Below are 14,048 nucleotides of genomic sequence, written 5' to 3'. Positions count from 1 at the left end.
TCCCAGGTCAAATCTGCCCTGCTCCCTGCTCCGTCACATCTCTCCCCCCTTCGAGACTGAACTGAGCGGGGTCACTCTGACCAGTGACCTGGGGAAGTTCAGGGCTCCCTCTCCGGGACAACGCGTCCGCTATCAGGTTGTCACGTCCCTTCACATGGACCACGTCCATGTCATAATCCTGCAGGAGCAGGCTCCATCTCAGGAGCTTGGCGTTGGCTCCTTTCATCTGGTGCAGCCAGGTCAGGGGAGAGTGGTCGGTGTGCACGGTGAAGTGACGCCCAAAGAGATATGGCTCTAGTTTCTTGAGGGCCCACACCATGGCCAGGCATTCCTTCTCAATGGCCACGTAGTTCTGCTCCCGGGGTAGCAACTTCTTGCTCAGGTACACGATGGGGTGTCTCTCCCCCTTTTCATCCTCCTGCATTAACACCGCCCCCAGTCCTGTGTCTGAGGCGTCGGTGAACACCATAAAGGGCTTGTCAAAGTCTGGGTTTGCCAGAACTGGGCCACTGACCAGAGCCTCCTTCAGCGCCCGGAGAGCCTCCTGGCACTCCTCGGTCCAGACCACTTTGTCTGGCTTCCCCTTCTTGCACAGCTCAGTGATGGGGGCGGCTATGGCGCTAAAGTGGGGCACGAACCTCCGATAGTACCCTGCCATCCCAATAAAGGCTTGGACCTGCTTTTTGGTTTGAGGAGCGGGCCAGTCTCTGATCACCTCCACTTTGGCTGGTTCCGGCTTTAGGCAGCCGCTTCCCACCCGGTGGCCTAGGTAGGATACCTCAGCCATCCCCACCTTGCACTTCTCCGGTTTTACGGTCAGCCCAGCCTTCTGGAGTCGGTCCAGCACTTGTCTAACCTGGGATATGTGGTCCTCCCAGGTCTGGCTAAAGACACAGATGTCATCGATATACGCCACGGCAAAACTCTCCATCCCCCTCAGTAGCTGATCCACCAGGCGCTGGAAGGTGGCCGGCGCTCCCTTGAGGCCGAAGGGCAGGGTCAGGAACTCAGAGCCCCAGAGGGGTGACAAAGGCCGATTTCAGCCTGGCATCTGCATCCAGCGGCACTTGCCAATAGCCCTTTGTAAGATCCATGGTGGTAAGGTACCGAGCACCTCCCAGCTTGTCTAGGAGCTCGTCCGGCCTGGGCATGGGGTAGGCATCGGCCACAGTGATGGCATTGAGCTTCCGATAGTCCACACAGAACTGGATCGACCCGTCCTTTTTGGGGACCAGCACCACCGGCGAGGCCCAAGGGCTGGAAGACGGCTGGATCACCCCCAAAGCCAGCATGTCATTGACCTCTCTTTCCAGGTCCTGAGCAGTTTTCCCTGTGGCTCGGAAGGGGGAGCATTTTATAGGCGGGTGCGATCCTGTCTGCACCTGGTGGACAGTCAGATTAGTGCGTCCAGGCTGGTTGGAAAACAGCTGCTGGTACAGATGCAGCACCCCTCCGATCTCAGCTCGCTGGGCAGGGGTTAGCCGATCAGAGAGAGGAATTGCTTCCAGGGGGAAGCCAACTCTTGTCCCAGGGAATAGATCTACTAAAGGGTCATCTCCCTGCCCCTCCCACTGTCCACACACGGCCAACACCATATTCCCCCTGTCATAATATGGCTTCATCATATTCACATGGTACACCCGGTGGTGGTGTGCCCGGTTCGACAGCTCCACCACATAGTTTACCTCGTTTAGTTGCTTGACAACCTTGAAGGGCCCTTCCCAGGCGGCCTGGAGTTTGTTTTTCCTCACGGGGATGAGGACCATCACCTGATCCCCAGTGGCGAAGGCGCGGGCCCGTGCTGTGCGGTCATACCAGACCTTCTGCTTCCTCTGGGCCCTGGCCAGATTCTCCCTGGCCAGGCCCATGAGCTCGGCAAGTCGTTCCCGGAAGGTCAGGACATACTCCACCACCGACTCTCCGTCAGGAGTGGCCTTCCCCTCCCATTCGTCTCTCATCAGGTCCAGGGGCCCCCTTACCCGCCTTCCATATAGCAGTTCGAAAGGCGAAAACCCGGTAGACTCCTGGGGTACCTCCCTGTACGCAAACAGCAGGTGAGGTAAGTACTTGTCCCAGTCCTGCGGGTGCTGATTCATAAATGTTTTCAGCATCATTTTTAGCGTCCCATTGAACCTCTCCACCAGCCCGTTGGATTGGGGGTGATATGCTGAGGCCCAGGTGTGCCGGACCCCACATCTCTCCCACAAGCACCGGAGTAGGGCCGACATGAAGTTGGACCCTTGGTCCGTCAAGACTTCCTTGGGGAACCCCACTCGGCTGAAAATGGTCAGCAGCGCATCCGCCACAGTGTCTGCTTCAATGGACGATAAGGGCACTGCCTCGGGGTAGCGGGTGGCGAAATCGACCACCACCAGGATGTATTTCTTCCCAGACTGGGTCGCCTTGCTGAGAGGTCCCACTATGTCCATGGCCACCTTCTGGAAAGGCTCCTCTATGATGGGCAAAGGTCTCAATGCTGCTTTCCCCTTGTCCCGGGCCTTCCCCACCCTCTGGCAGGGGTCACAGGATCGGCAGTACTGCCGGACGTTGGTGAAGACCCCGGGCCAGTAAAAGTTCTGTAGCAGCCTCTGCCTGGTGCGCCGGATCCCCTGGTGCCCTGCGAGAGGGATGTCATGGGCCAGGTACAGTAGCTTGTGGCGAAACTTCTGGGGAACCACCAGCTGCCTCCTGATCCCCCACGACTCCACTTCCCCCGGGGGAGCCCACTCTCGGTACAGGAACCCCTTCTCCCACAGGAACCTCTCCTTGCATCCTCTCCTCATGGTCTGTACCACACTGAGGTCAGCCAGGCCCCTTAGCTTCCGCAGGGAGGGGTCCTTCTGCAACTCGGCCTGGAACTCGGCGGCTGGGGAAGGGATGGGGACCTGCTCCCTCTCGTCGGCTGGGTCGGAAGCCCCAGCCACCCCGCGGCCTGTCCTTGGGGTTTCCCTTCCCACCCGGGAAGGGTTCGGTGCCTCCGGTGGGACATCCTTCCCAAGGTCCGGGCGTAGTGCCCCTCGCCGGCTCTGGCTACGGGTCACGACTAAGGCGGTCTGGGGGCTGCTTGGCCAGTCCTCTAGGTCCCCCCCCATCAACACCTCAGTGGGCAAATGGTGGTGCACTCCCACGTCCTTGGGGCCCTCCTTGGCCCCCCATTTCAGGTGTACCCTCGCTACAGGAACCTTGAATGGGGTCCCGCCCACCCCGGTCAGGGTCAGGAAGGTGTTGGGCACCACCCGATCTGGGGCCACCACCTCGGGCCGGGCCAGTGTCACCTCTGCGCCCGTGTCCCAGTATCCATAAACTTTCTTCCCATCCACCTCCAGGGGAACAAGGCACTCGCTCCGCAGGGACAGCCCCGCGCCAACCCTGTAAACGGAGAACTTTGAATCCGGAGCATCTGGCCCCCCAGAGAAGCTGGCCGGGGGCCCTTCTCTCTCTTGAGCAGTTGATAAGCTGCCAGCCCCTCTTGCGTGGGAAGCCTGCCCCTCGTCCGTCTGGGCCTCTACCAAGTTAACCCGGTGCGGGTTCGGTCTGCTCAGTCTGTCCTTGAGCTTGGGGCACTGGGCCCGAACGTGGCCTCTTCGGCCGCAGTAATAGCAGCTCAGGTCCCGTGGGTCCCCTCGAGCCGGTCGGTTGTCCCTGATGCTGGGCCTTCCCCGTGGGAGGGGATTCCCCATATTCCCCCTTTGGGAGGTCCCAGGGTGACTCTCTCTCTGCATCGCGGCGGGCCTGTTCCTTTGGGGCTCCTCCCTGCCACCCCCTGACCGGCTCTTTACAAACTCATCAGCCAGCTGCCCGGCGTGTCGCGGGTTCTCTGGCTTTCTGTCCACCAACCACAGCCTCAGGTCGGATGGGCACCGCTCATACAGTTGCTCCAGTACCAGCAGTTTAATCAGGTCCTCCTTCGTCTGGGCCCCACCAGCCCACTTGCTGGCATATCTTTCCATGCGGACGGCTAGTTGCAGATATGAGATCTCAGGGGTTTTATCTTGACTCCGGAACCTTTCCCGGTACATCTCAGGAGTCAGCCCAAACTCTCGTAGCAGGGCCCTTTTGAATAGTTCGTAGTCCCCTTTCTCTGCCTCTCCCAGTTGGCGGTACAGTGCCACGGATTTGGGGTCCAGTAAGGGGGTAAGGACCCGGAGTCTGTCCGCGGGATCAACCCGGTGCAGCTCGCAGGCCGTCTCAAAGGCCTCCAGGAAGCCATCCATGTCCTCCCCCTCCTTGTATGGGGCCATGATGCACTTATCAAAGCTCCGTGCAGTCCTGGGTCCCCCCTCACTCACCGCAGCCGGGGGTTCGCTGCCCCTCAGTCTCGCCAGTTCCAGTTCACGCTGATGCTGTCTCTCATTCTCCTGTCTCTGTCTCTCTTTCTCCTCCCGTTCATGCTGTCTCTGTCTCTCTTCACGCTGATGCTGTCTCTCTTTCTCCTCCCGTTCATGCTGACGCTGTCTCTCTTCATGCTGTCTCTGTTGTTCACGATCCTCCAGCTCCCTCAGTTTTAGCTCTTTCTCCCATTCCAGCCAATTCCGCTCCCCGGATGCCGAACGTCGCCGGGAGGATCCTCTGCTGGCCGGCGAGCTTCGCCGGGAGGGTCCCCTGCTGGCCGGGGGGGTCACGGCGCCCTCGGTATTTGCTGGGCTCCTCCCCACCCTTCCCCTAGGCATAGGAAGGAGGGGTCTCGGGAAGCCCTCAGCAGCCGGCTGACCACTCCCAGCTGGGACAGACACTGGTGCCTGCGCTGCATCTGCCAGGCTGCTTCCCTGAGACACAGGAATCAGTTCATTCGCGCGATCTTCCGCCTCCAGCTGGGCAATGAGCTGTTCTTTGGTGAGCCTCCCAATGCACAGCCGCCTCTGCTTGCACAGCTCCACCAGGTCGCTCTTAAGCCGCTTGGCATACATCTTCCTGCTGGCCACTCACCGGCCTGTGTGCTCACAGCTCCCCACAGTTCCCAGGGGGACCCCTAGTGTGCCAGCCCTTCTCGAGGTCACCACCTCTCTGCCAGGGTCGAGCTGCAGACTCCTCCGCCCCTGGGACCACTCGCTGCGATCCCCCCGGGGGACCCTGTTACTGCAAAAGTCCTTCTCGCTGGTCACACACTCCCAGGGGTAATAACCGTCTCTCTCTCACTCTTCAGCACGCCTGGTCCCCGTCAATCCCCCTTCGTTTTACTGCTCCCCAGTCACTTACTGCAGGAAGCGCCGTCCACGGGGTGCAGTAGATCCCACCGCTGCCACCAGTTGTTGCGGATTGTGGGGGAGTTAGGGCCCTGCACCCCTCTTCCCGAGATTCACTGCGACTCTCAGCCAGCCAGTAAAGCAGAAGGTTTATTTAAGGACAGGAACACAGTCTCAAGCAGAGCGTGTAGGTACGACCGGACCCCCTCAATTAGGTCCCTCTGGGAGGTTCAGGGAGCTTAGACCCCAGCTTGGGGTTCCCTGCGTTGCACCACCCAGCCCCAACCGAAACTAAACTCCCAGCCCCTCCCGCTGCTCCTCTCCTTTGTTCAGTCTCCCGGGCAGAAGGTGTTAATTCTCCCCACCCCCGTTCCTGGCTCAGGTTACAGCTCAGGTAGCTTCCTTCAAGGGAAGTCCCACATCCCCACTGCAACCCCCCTGCAACATTCCCAGGTCAAATCTGCCCTGATCCCTGCTCCGTCACACCTTGAACAAAAAAAACTTCAGAAACAGACTTCAAAGAGAAACAGCAGAACTAAAATTAATTTGCAAATTTAACACCATTAATCTGGACTTGAATAGGGACTGGGAGTGGCTGACTCATTACAGAAGCAGCTTTTCCTCTCCTGGAATTGACACCTCCTCATCTATTACTGGGAGTGGACTACATCCACCCTGATTGAATTGGCCCTGTCAACACTGGTTCTCCACTTGTGAAGTAACTCCCTGCTCTCCATGTGTCAGTATATAATGCCTGCATCTGTAACTTTCACTCTATGCATCTGAAGAAGTGAGGTTTTTACCCACGAAAGCTTATGCCCAAATAAATCTGTTAGTCTTTAAGGTGCCACCAGACTCCTTGTTGTTTTTGTGGAAACAGAGTGCATTAATAATCATCTTCAGCCATTTCAGGAAATCCATTTATGACTTCTTGTGCCAGAGACTCCTTGAAGTCCGCTAGAGACTTCACTGTTGCTGTTGATTCTACACGGCGCTGATGCTAAGATACTGTGATGATGGACAGCGAGGAAAAGCTAGGGGTAGCTATTCTCTGCTCTGAGCAATTCTTGCCTTGGGACTCTATAACTGATTACAGCATAGAAGAGATTCAAGTTTGATCTCTGTACCTTCCCTTCCCATCTTTTTCATCTCTCTATGTTGTTGGCACCATCCATCTTCTATGCCCCAAGCCAGGGACACCTGGTGGAAAGCTAATGTAAAGATCTTGAGAAACTTTCTGCAGCCATTTCTAGCTTAAGTTCTAGGACCTCCAGAGGGGTCTGTAGGGTAGATACTCGGTCAATAGCCAAAGGTCACTCCATACAAGATGCTGTGTAAAGTGTTATGTCTGAGCATGACTGTGGCTCCTTGGGCCCCATTGTGCTGGGGCTGTACCTATACACCACAAGAGACAGTCCTTGCCCCCAACAATTTACAATCTAACTGTAGAAGAATGGAAGTATTGTTATTCCCATTTTTCAATTGGGCAGTGGAGGAACAGAGAGATGAAATGACTTGCCCAAGCTCACACGTGGGGAGTCTTTGGCAGAATCAGGCACTGAACCCAGTTCTCTGGAGTCTGAGTTCAGTGTTTTCGCCACAAAACCATCTCTTCTCTAAAGATGAGGGTTCCTACCCAATCGCACCTCACTTTTAGCTGTTATAATCGCATTGAGCACCAAAGCAGTCCACTTGGGGATCTGGGGCAAAATCAGTACTTGGTCCTGCTAGTGAAGGCAGGGGGCTGGACTCGATGACCTTGCAAGGTCCCTTCCAGTTCTAGGAGATGGGATATCTCCATTATTATTATTTATTTATTATTTTATTGCTGGAAACGAGAGGGCATGGACTAGTAATGGGGAACCATTGTACAAGGTTCGTCTCCTGCACTCTGATTACGTTGCCCTCCATAATGCTTTCCTCTTGAGCACGACACCCATTCCTTTAAGCACCAGAACCAACTCTCGCCCGTCTCTGGAGTATCTCAGCTTCCACTGACATGGTGAATGGTGGAGAAACAAACAAAGAGATTAAAGAGACGACAGCCAGTCAGCTGAGGTCCAAATCTGGGTTTTGTTGTGAGGGGAGGAAGGCATTTCTACACAGCTTAATAGGAAGAGAAACATTGTTGTGAAGTTGAACAAAAGAAAAGAAAATGAGAACCAATTTTTAAAATGCAAATGACCCCTATATTTCCACTACCCCACACACAGCAGCCTCAGACTGAGGCCAAGAATTTAACAAGAGCCAGGAAAGGATTGGATATTTACACGGGTACCAAGCATATCCAGACTTATCGTAATTAATGACGACAAAATTTGGAAGGGATATCAAGCCTTATGCTTCAGGCTTAAGCTGACTTCTAATTATTAGAGACCAGGATGAGATCTGTGACGTTCTTATAACTTTCTTTGAAGCGGTTGGTTCTGGCCACTGCCAGAGATGGGATACTGGGCTGAATGGACCTTGGATCTGATCCAGCGTGGCAGTTCCTATTGTTCCAGCCTTAGTACAGAGACACAAACCAAGAGAGTGAAAAACAGGCTGTAAACAGAAAGCAGAAGTGGCCAGGCTAGACTTGCTGTCGCAGCCGGGAGAGATGCAGAAAACACAAACTGCATCAGCAGTGGAAGGTTAAATTGGATTTAAGAATCCAAGGTGATTTCAGTGACCCAAGTAACGACTTGTGTTTTTTTAATTATATGGGGGGTATCCGGAGTTGTTTTATGTACTGTGCAATCCCATGGAAGTCACGGCTGTAAGTTGGCAAAGAGGTCAGCCCAGCAGTTTTGTCTGCACAGCGTTACTTTAAACGTATCCAGTTCTTTACTAGACTAGCTTACTCAGTGACCCATCCTGCCCTCTGTCCTATGGGTCCTTCTGTCCCATAGCGAGAATCCTGCTAAGGAGGTGGGGGGAAGAGCGCTCCCCATGCAGGATGTTTGCTTCCCGTGCCCACCATGGAGCTGAGCTTCATGGGAACATCCTCTTTCCCCACGCACGTGGGTTGCTGGGGCAGACCAGGGTTACACATTCAGAGTAATGGTGCATTAGCAGCAGGGGCAGCTGCAGATCAGCTACTCCTCTGCGGACACCCCCTGTGTCAAGCCCAGCTATCCTGACTTGGTGCAGAATGGGGCGGATTTTGCTCTTGGAGCCCACAGCAAAGGTCACGCTGTCTTTGCATGGCTTGTTCCGTTGGTCATGAGCCGATGGCTTCCTTAGGGCTGCGACCGTATCTGACGTTTGAATGCGTGATCTCTGTTTTGCATCCTGTGCCTGCTGACTCTTGGCAGAGGCTGACAACAGGCCTATGGTTATGGTGCTTTGCTCCTGCAGAGCTGGTCTCAGTGGCGATGGCATGCCCACCCTTCCTGCCGTATTGTTGCCGTGATGATGTGATGGGGAAGCCCCAGAGTAACTGGGGCAAGCAGCACCAAAATGCCTGTGAGTGGCACTAGCCCACATTGGGATGTGAGATGTTAGGGGACGTGCATGTCACCCTGACCATAGCCAGTGTGGTGACCAAGAGCATCACGTGTAATGAGTTAGCAAGTCTCAGTGAATCCCGTCCCGCCTAGGAGGCGTGTAGCTGATCTGAGGTACAGCGATGGGCCTGGGGAGGGGATTCAGGTCTCTCACCACTCTCCGGGCTTCTCTCCTCTCTGTGCAGACGTCGATGAGTGCGAGCGGGACGACAACGCTGGCTGCGTCCACGACTGTGTCAACATCCCGGGGAATTATCGCTGCACCTGCTACGACGGCTTCCGCCTGGCGCACGATGGCCACAACTGCCTAGGTAAGGGGTTGGCAAGCTGCTCAGTGGCGGGGGGTGGGATGGGTCCGGTGTTTCCCATGAGTCTGCAGACAGGGAATCTGCTCCTGGCTGCAGAACTGTGCTCTGGAATCTGTGTGCACGTTAATCATAAGATCCATAGAAATGCAGGACTGGAAGGGCCCTCGAGAATTCATCTAGTCCACACACACCCCCCCCGCCGTGCTGAGGCAGGCCCAAGTACCCCTAGTGTGCCACTGGCTGAGTCATCAGCAGGGATAGACCCCACAGCTTCTGGATCTAAAAGTATGAGCCTGAGCTGAAGGACCAGCTCTAGTGGCTTGAAGGCAATAGCAGGCTTGTAAAACTCTTATACGTGGTCTAACCACTGTGGGATGCACATAAAGCTGGGCTGTGTTAATAGGGGTTACTTTTCAAAACAGGGTGTTTCTAGCTTTCATGGTTGTAGAGAAAATGTGACCCCAGTGTAGTTGATAACTGGGGTTTTCCTGAGTTTGCAGGCAGCTTGAAAAAAGCCTGCAAGTTGAATGGCTTGTTCCATTCATCTCATTGGGGTGTTAACCCTGACTCCTGATTCTGGGCATGAACCTGGGATGTGCTGAGCGCTTCCTATGAGTTGCTGAGAACCTTCAGCTCCCATTGATATCAGTGAAGGGTGGTCAGCCCCTCACACGGTCAGGCCCATTAGCAGCAAGCTCACAGTTCTCCAACCTTGCATTGTGAGGCTGGGCACAGCAAATCAGCTCTCGTGGCTGAGAAGTCTCCGGTGGAGCAGCCAGTCTCCAAGCCATCGCAATGGACCACCTCCCCCCTCAATGTCCTGCCTCACACGGGTCCAAAGAGGAGTGGCTCGGAGCTGCAGGGTGATCCATGTTCCCTCCTGTGCCTCCAGACACGCAGTATGGCATTGCACAAATCCTCCAGCTGTGAGATTTTACTGCAGTGTTTATTACCGTTGTGTCCCAGAGAGGAATGCAAGCTGCTCTAAGTGGCCAGTCCAGCTATCAGAGTTAAAGGGCCCCCCGCCCTTTCTCTAGGGTCAGGGAGACATTGCTGGGTTTCTTCACTAGAGGATTTATCATGGGAAGGATTTGTTGTTGTCCTGCGTCTGTTTTTAAACCGACCCTTGCAGAGCTCCATTCTTTGTCCCCTTTATCCTGGTGGGAAACAAGCTTTGACTCTGGGCTGGGGAAGGATGAAGCAAGAGCAGATGTCTGGCTCAGAGCCTGTGCGCGCCTCTTATCGATGAGACAGCTACAACTATTTGTGCACGGACCTGCCATTTATCATATGCCTGTACAGCCCCTAGCACAAAGGGGCCCAACCTGGAAATACTGCAATATTAATGGAGAAATAATAATACATGTTGATTCTTTTCCTTGGACTGAGGATGATGTACCTTCAAGGAGCTCTGTGTCTCCACCTGGTGGGAGGAGCTAAGCCCTGCCAGTGGGGCAGGCGCAGGGGCAGGAGCAGCCGTTGCTCATGGCGCTGGTTATACTGACTGCAGCTGAGTTTCCTTCCTACAATCATCCCATCAGGTCAGTGACTGCCAGGGGATGTTCAGGACCCATAGGCTTGATAAGTGGGGAAGCTGAACACCTGCAGGATACAAGAGTCATCCCCATCCCCGTCCCCCCACACACACGCCCTAGTCTAAAGGGATGAGTGTGAATCCCAGTAAGTGAACCTAGATAGCTCCTGCCCCTCTGAGTCTACAATCTGTACTGAGCCCAGGTGGGCAGCCCCCCACGCTAGGGGTCATTGGAACAATGTACTCCATGGCCCGTGGTGTAAATCCTGGCTGGCGGAGAACCTGCAGCGTGTCTAAGTCCCTGCTGTAGTTTTTGCCTCCCAAGAAGCATAATCAGGATGGTGCCAAGCTGGGTAATGGCCATCTGAGACCTTCCCACACCCCCTGTTTCCATCTGGAGCTCCCAGGTGTCTGGACCAGTGCTTTGCAAATGATCAGGACACTGGGGGCTCGCACGGGGAAGAGGGCAGCCTGGTGTCCTCAGTCAATGTCAGGTATGGGTATTCTGGAGGAAGCCCGTGTCACTCGGCTCTTCCTAGCCGAGCCAAGGTTCCTTCCTCCTGCAGAGCTGGGATCCTCAAGTGGGCCTTTGTGCACCAGCAGGGGAGATGACTCTGGCTCAAGTGCTTGATGTAAGCTCGAAAGCAGTTGGTCCAGTAAAAGATATCCCCTCACCCACCTCGCCTCGCTAATATCCTAGGGCCAACATGGCCACAACACTGCAAACAAAAAAGAGAAAGTGTCACTTTTCTGCAGTATGGATGGAATCCAACTGAGATGAAACAGGGCCCCCAGAATCGGGTCCGGGCAATCCCTGGATGTCTCATTTTGCGCCTTCTGAAGAATCTTTTGAGCCCAGAAAACTGGCTTTGGAAATGTCCAGAGTCCCGTTCCACTGTGCAAGCTTCCCAGCTGGTGCGATGCCGGCAAGGCCATGCACAAGGTCTCATGGAATGAAACACAGGAGGAGACTCGTTCAGTACGACAGCAACAGTGTGGCCCGTCCCCAGTCCTTGGTGAATTCAAAACCAAAATACTGGTTCACTTTTCCGGTGCTACCCTAAGATCCCCCTTCCAGGGCTCAGGTGCCCCTTGGTACCGCCAACATGCCGTGCGATCTGCCATGGACCAAGAGCAAACCACCTTATGGAGGTAGCAAAGGACTACGGAAAGAAGCAAACTGAATCCTAGTGGAGTAACCTGTTCAATTGGATTCCAGATATAGGTGGTTGGCTCCATAATGTACTCCGAAGCGCCGTTGTAATTATATGTGGCTTACTGGCCTTGTATGTTATGATAAAAGGACTCTGCAAAGGACTCTGTGCAGACAATCTTCACGGCCAGCTCCAGTGGGTGAGCAGTACAAGTACCACAGGTTTACCCCACTGAACTGGGAAACAAAATTCCTAGAAATTTTGCTTGTCGTCAGCAAGTCCTGGCAGGTCTGTGGACACCACCAGCCAAGAACGGGGACTCCCAGCTGCTGGAGAGTCTTGCTGAGCCACTCGTACGGGGAGCGAATCCTGGAGCGACGGAGAGAGAGAGAGAGTTTTAAGAGGCATCAAAATTGGGAAAGACACAGAAAATGGAGAAGCAGGAGCCAGAAGAATGGATGGGGAGGGTGTGATGAGCTACGATCCCCGCTCTCCATCCCCATCCTGCCATGCCCTTGACTCTTCCCAGCCTCACACTTCTCTTGCTCACCCATTCAGCCTCGTCATGCAGCATTACAAAAGCTCCCTGATGATCTGCTGCCTGGTTACCCCCATCTTCTCTGCTCAGATCTATCCTGGGACATTCCAGGAGCTGCTTTTGCTTTCCCATCTCCCCGCTGTGCCCTCTCCCTGGCTCGGCCTGGCCTTGCATTATTGCATTCAGTTACCCAGCTTGGTCATGCCTTTACATCTCCCCCCATCGCCATGCCCTGATCCCTGGCGCAGCCCTGCCCTGCCGCAGTCTAGCAGCATCTCTGACTTCTCGAGTGCTGCCTATCCTCAGCTCTGCGGCATAGAATCCAGTGTGTTAGAAACCAACACAAAAATATATGTTGGGGGCAGATCTTTTCTTTAAAAAACCAGTTTTTGTTGTGTCTGGATGTAACAGTAAGAACAGCAGCAACAGCTGGGAACCTTCAGAGACTCATGCGAGTTCTTTAAACACTGACATATCATCAGTGAAATGCTGACTCCCGCCCACCGCCCCTGCCCCGGGACCTCGTGTTGAAAGATTGTAATCTCCCAGTTACATATTTCAGACATGTTATTCGGGAAAATTGCTGACAGGAGAGACCGCCAGCCCTGGATCTCATCCCTGTGGTGGTATCTGTGAGCACGAAGCTGCTCAGGAGCTCCGAACTGGCAGCACCTAGCAATCAGTCCCTGCTTGGGCCTGGGGTTATTATTCCCCACGTAGGTGGCCGTGGTGTCCTAAGGCTGTTCCTCATTCCGCGGCGGCACCCCAGGAGTGCTGGGAAGTCAGCGGATCTCCTCATGCCAGGAGAGAAGATCTGTGCTTCCCAGCCGCCCCGCCCCAGCCTGGAATCCTCGGAGTGGCCACGGGTATCAGCACAAAGGGTTCTGAGATGCAGGGACAGAGCGCGAGCCGCCGCGCTGCGTCACACAAGCAGAGGCTCCGTGCCAGAGGTGCTTTCTGGGAGTGGCGGACAGTGGGTGGAGAGCAGGGCAGGTGTTGCCCTGCACCAAGCTATGCAGCTAAAAATAATGCTCGTAGCCTCCTTCATCTGTGTGTGGCTGCATGCCATGCAAGCACTAGCTGGATTTGTCCTCAACCACCCTCTCTGCAAGGCCGGTTGCCTTTACAGCTGGAGAAACTGAGGCACGGGAGAGGGAGCGAAGTGACATGCACGGTCACACAGGCAGCCAGTGGCAGGGCTGGAGATAGAATCCAGGAGGGCAAAGGGGCAGAAGTCCCCCACGTCAGCACACACACACCTGCACAGCCCTGGGTTTTGAGAGCTGCAGACCACAGCTGCCAGGAGTGCATCCGTGTCTGTGGGGGAAACCAACATGAGCTGCCTCCCCCGTAGGCCCTGCTGGCGTGTGGATGTACGTCTGGCAGGGACATTCTGCTCTTCCCCTGCTACCCGAAAAGGGACCAGCCTCCCTCAGATGCAGGCACCCCAGCTGCCCGCTCCTTTCGCTTGTGCTTGAGAGTCAGCCCTGCACCTGCCAAAATAGATGAGTTAATAGCAAATACGGCAGGGATGTTAACCAGCAACCAGGGTAGGTAAATAATCCCCAGGCCAAGACAAACCCTGTATCTGCCTACAGAGGGGTCATACATCCTGTCCCCTATTGTCACAGCACTCACTCAATGGAACTAGCAGGCCACCTGCCCTCCTGTAGCATCACCACCCCTTCCTCCATTGGCACCCACTGCGGCTATTAGCACCTAGGGGTGGAGTAGAGAAGCCAAGGAGATGGAGCAATGTACAATCCCTCTCACATCAGATCTCCGCAGAAGAGGCAGAAGCGGCTCCGTGCTGATTTCACTCTCATTAGCGCCTGCAGTGGGA

At 54.9% G+C, this 14,048-nt stretch overlaps 1 protein-coding gene across 5 annotated transcripts in view; it reads left to right on the top strand.

Annotated features, from left to right (window-relative positions):
- SCUBE3 (signal peptide, CUB domain and EGF like domain containing 3) overlaps nucleotides 1-14,048 on the top strand; it is a 106,271-nt gene that overhangs the window by 19,601 nt on the left and 72,622 nt on the right. For all 5 annotated transcript variants that reach the window (XM_054024724.1, XM_054024722.1, XM_054024723.1 and 2 more), the window contains exon 3: nucleotides 8,857-8,982. In XM_054024724.1, the coding sequence (XP_053880699.1) occupies nucleotides 8,857-8,982 (126 nt within the window). The remainder of the gene's footprint in view (nucleotides 1-8,856; nucleotides 8,983-14,048) is intronic.

Source organism: Malaclemys terrapin, chromosome 4, assembly GCF_027887155.1.
Source record: "Malaclemys terrapin pileata isolate rMalTer1 chromosome 4, rMalTer1.hap1, whole genome shotgun sequence".
NCBI lineage: Eukaryota > Metazoa > Chordata > Testudines > Emydidae > Malaclemys > Malaclemys terrapin.
The sequence above is the reverse complement of the archived record's forward strand: the minus strand, read 5'-3'. Positions and strand labels throughout refer to the sequence as shown.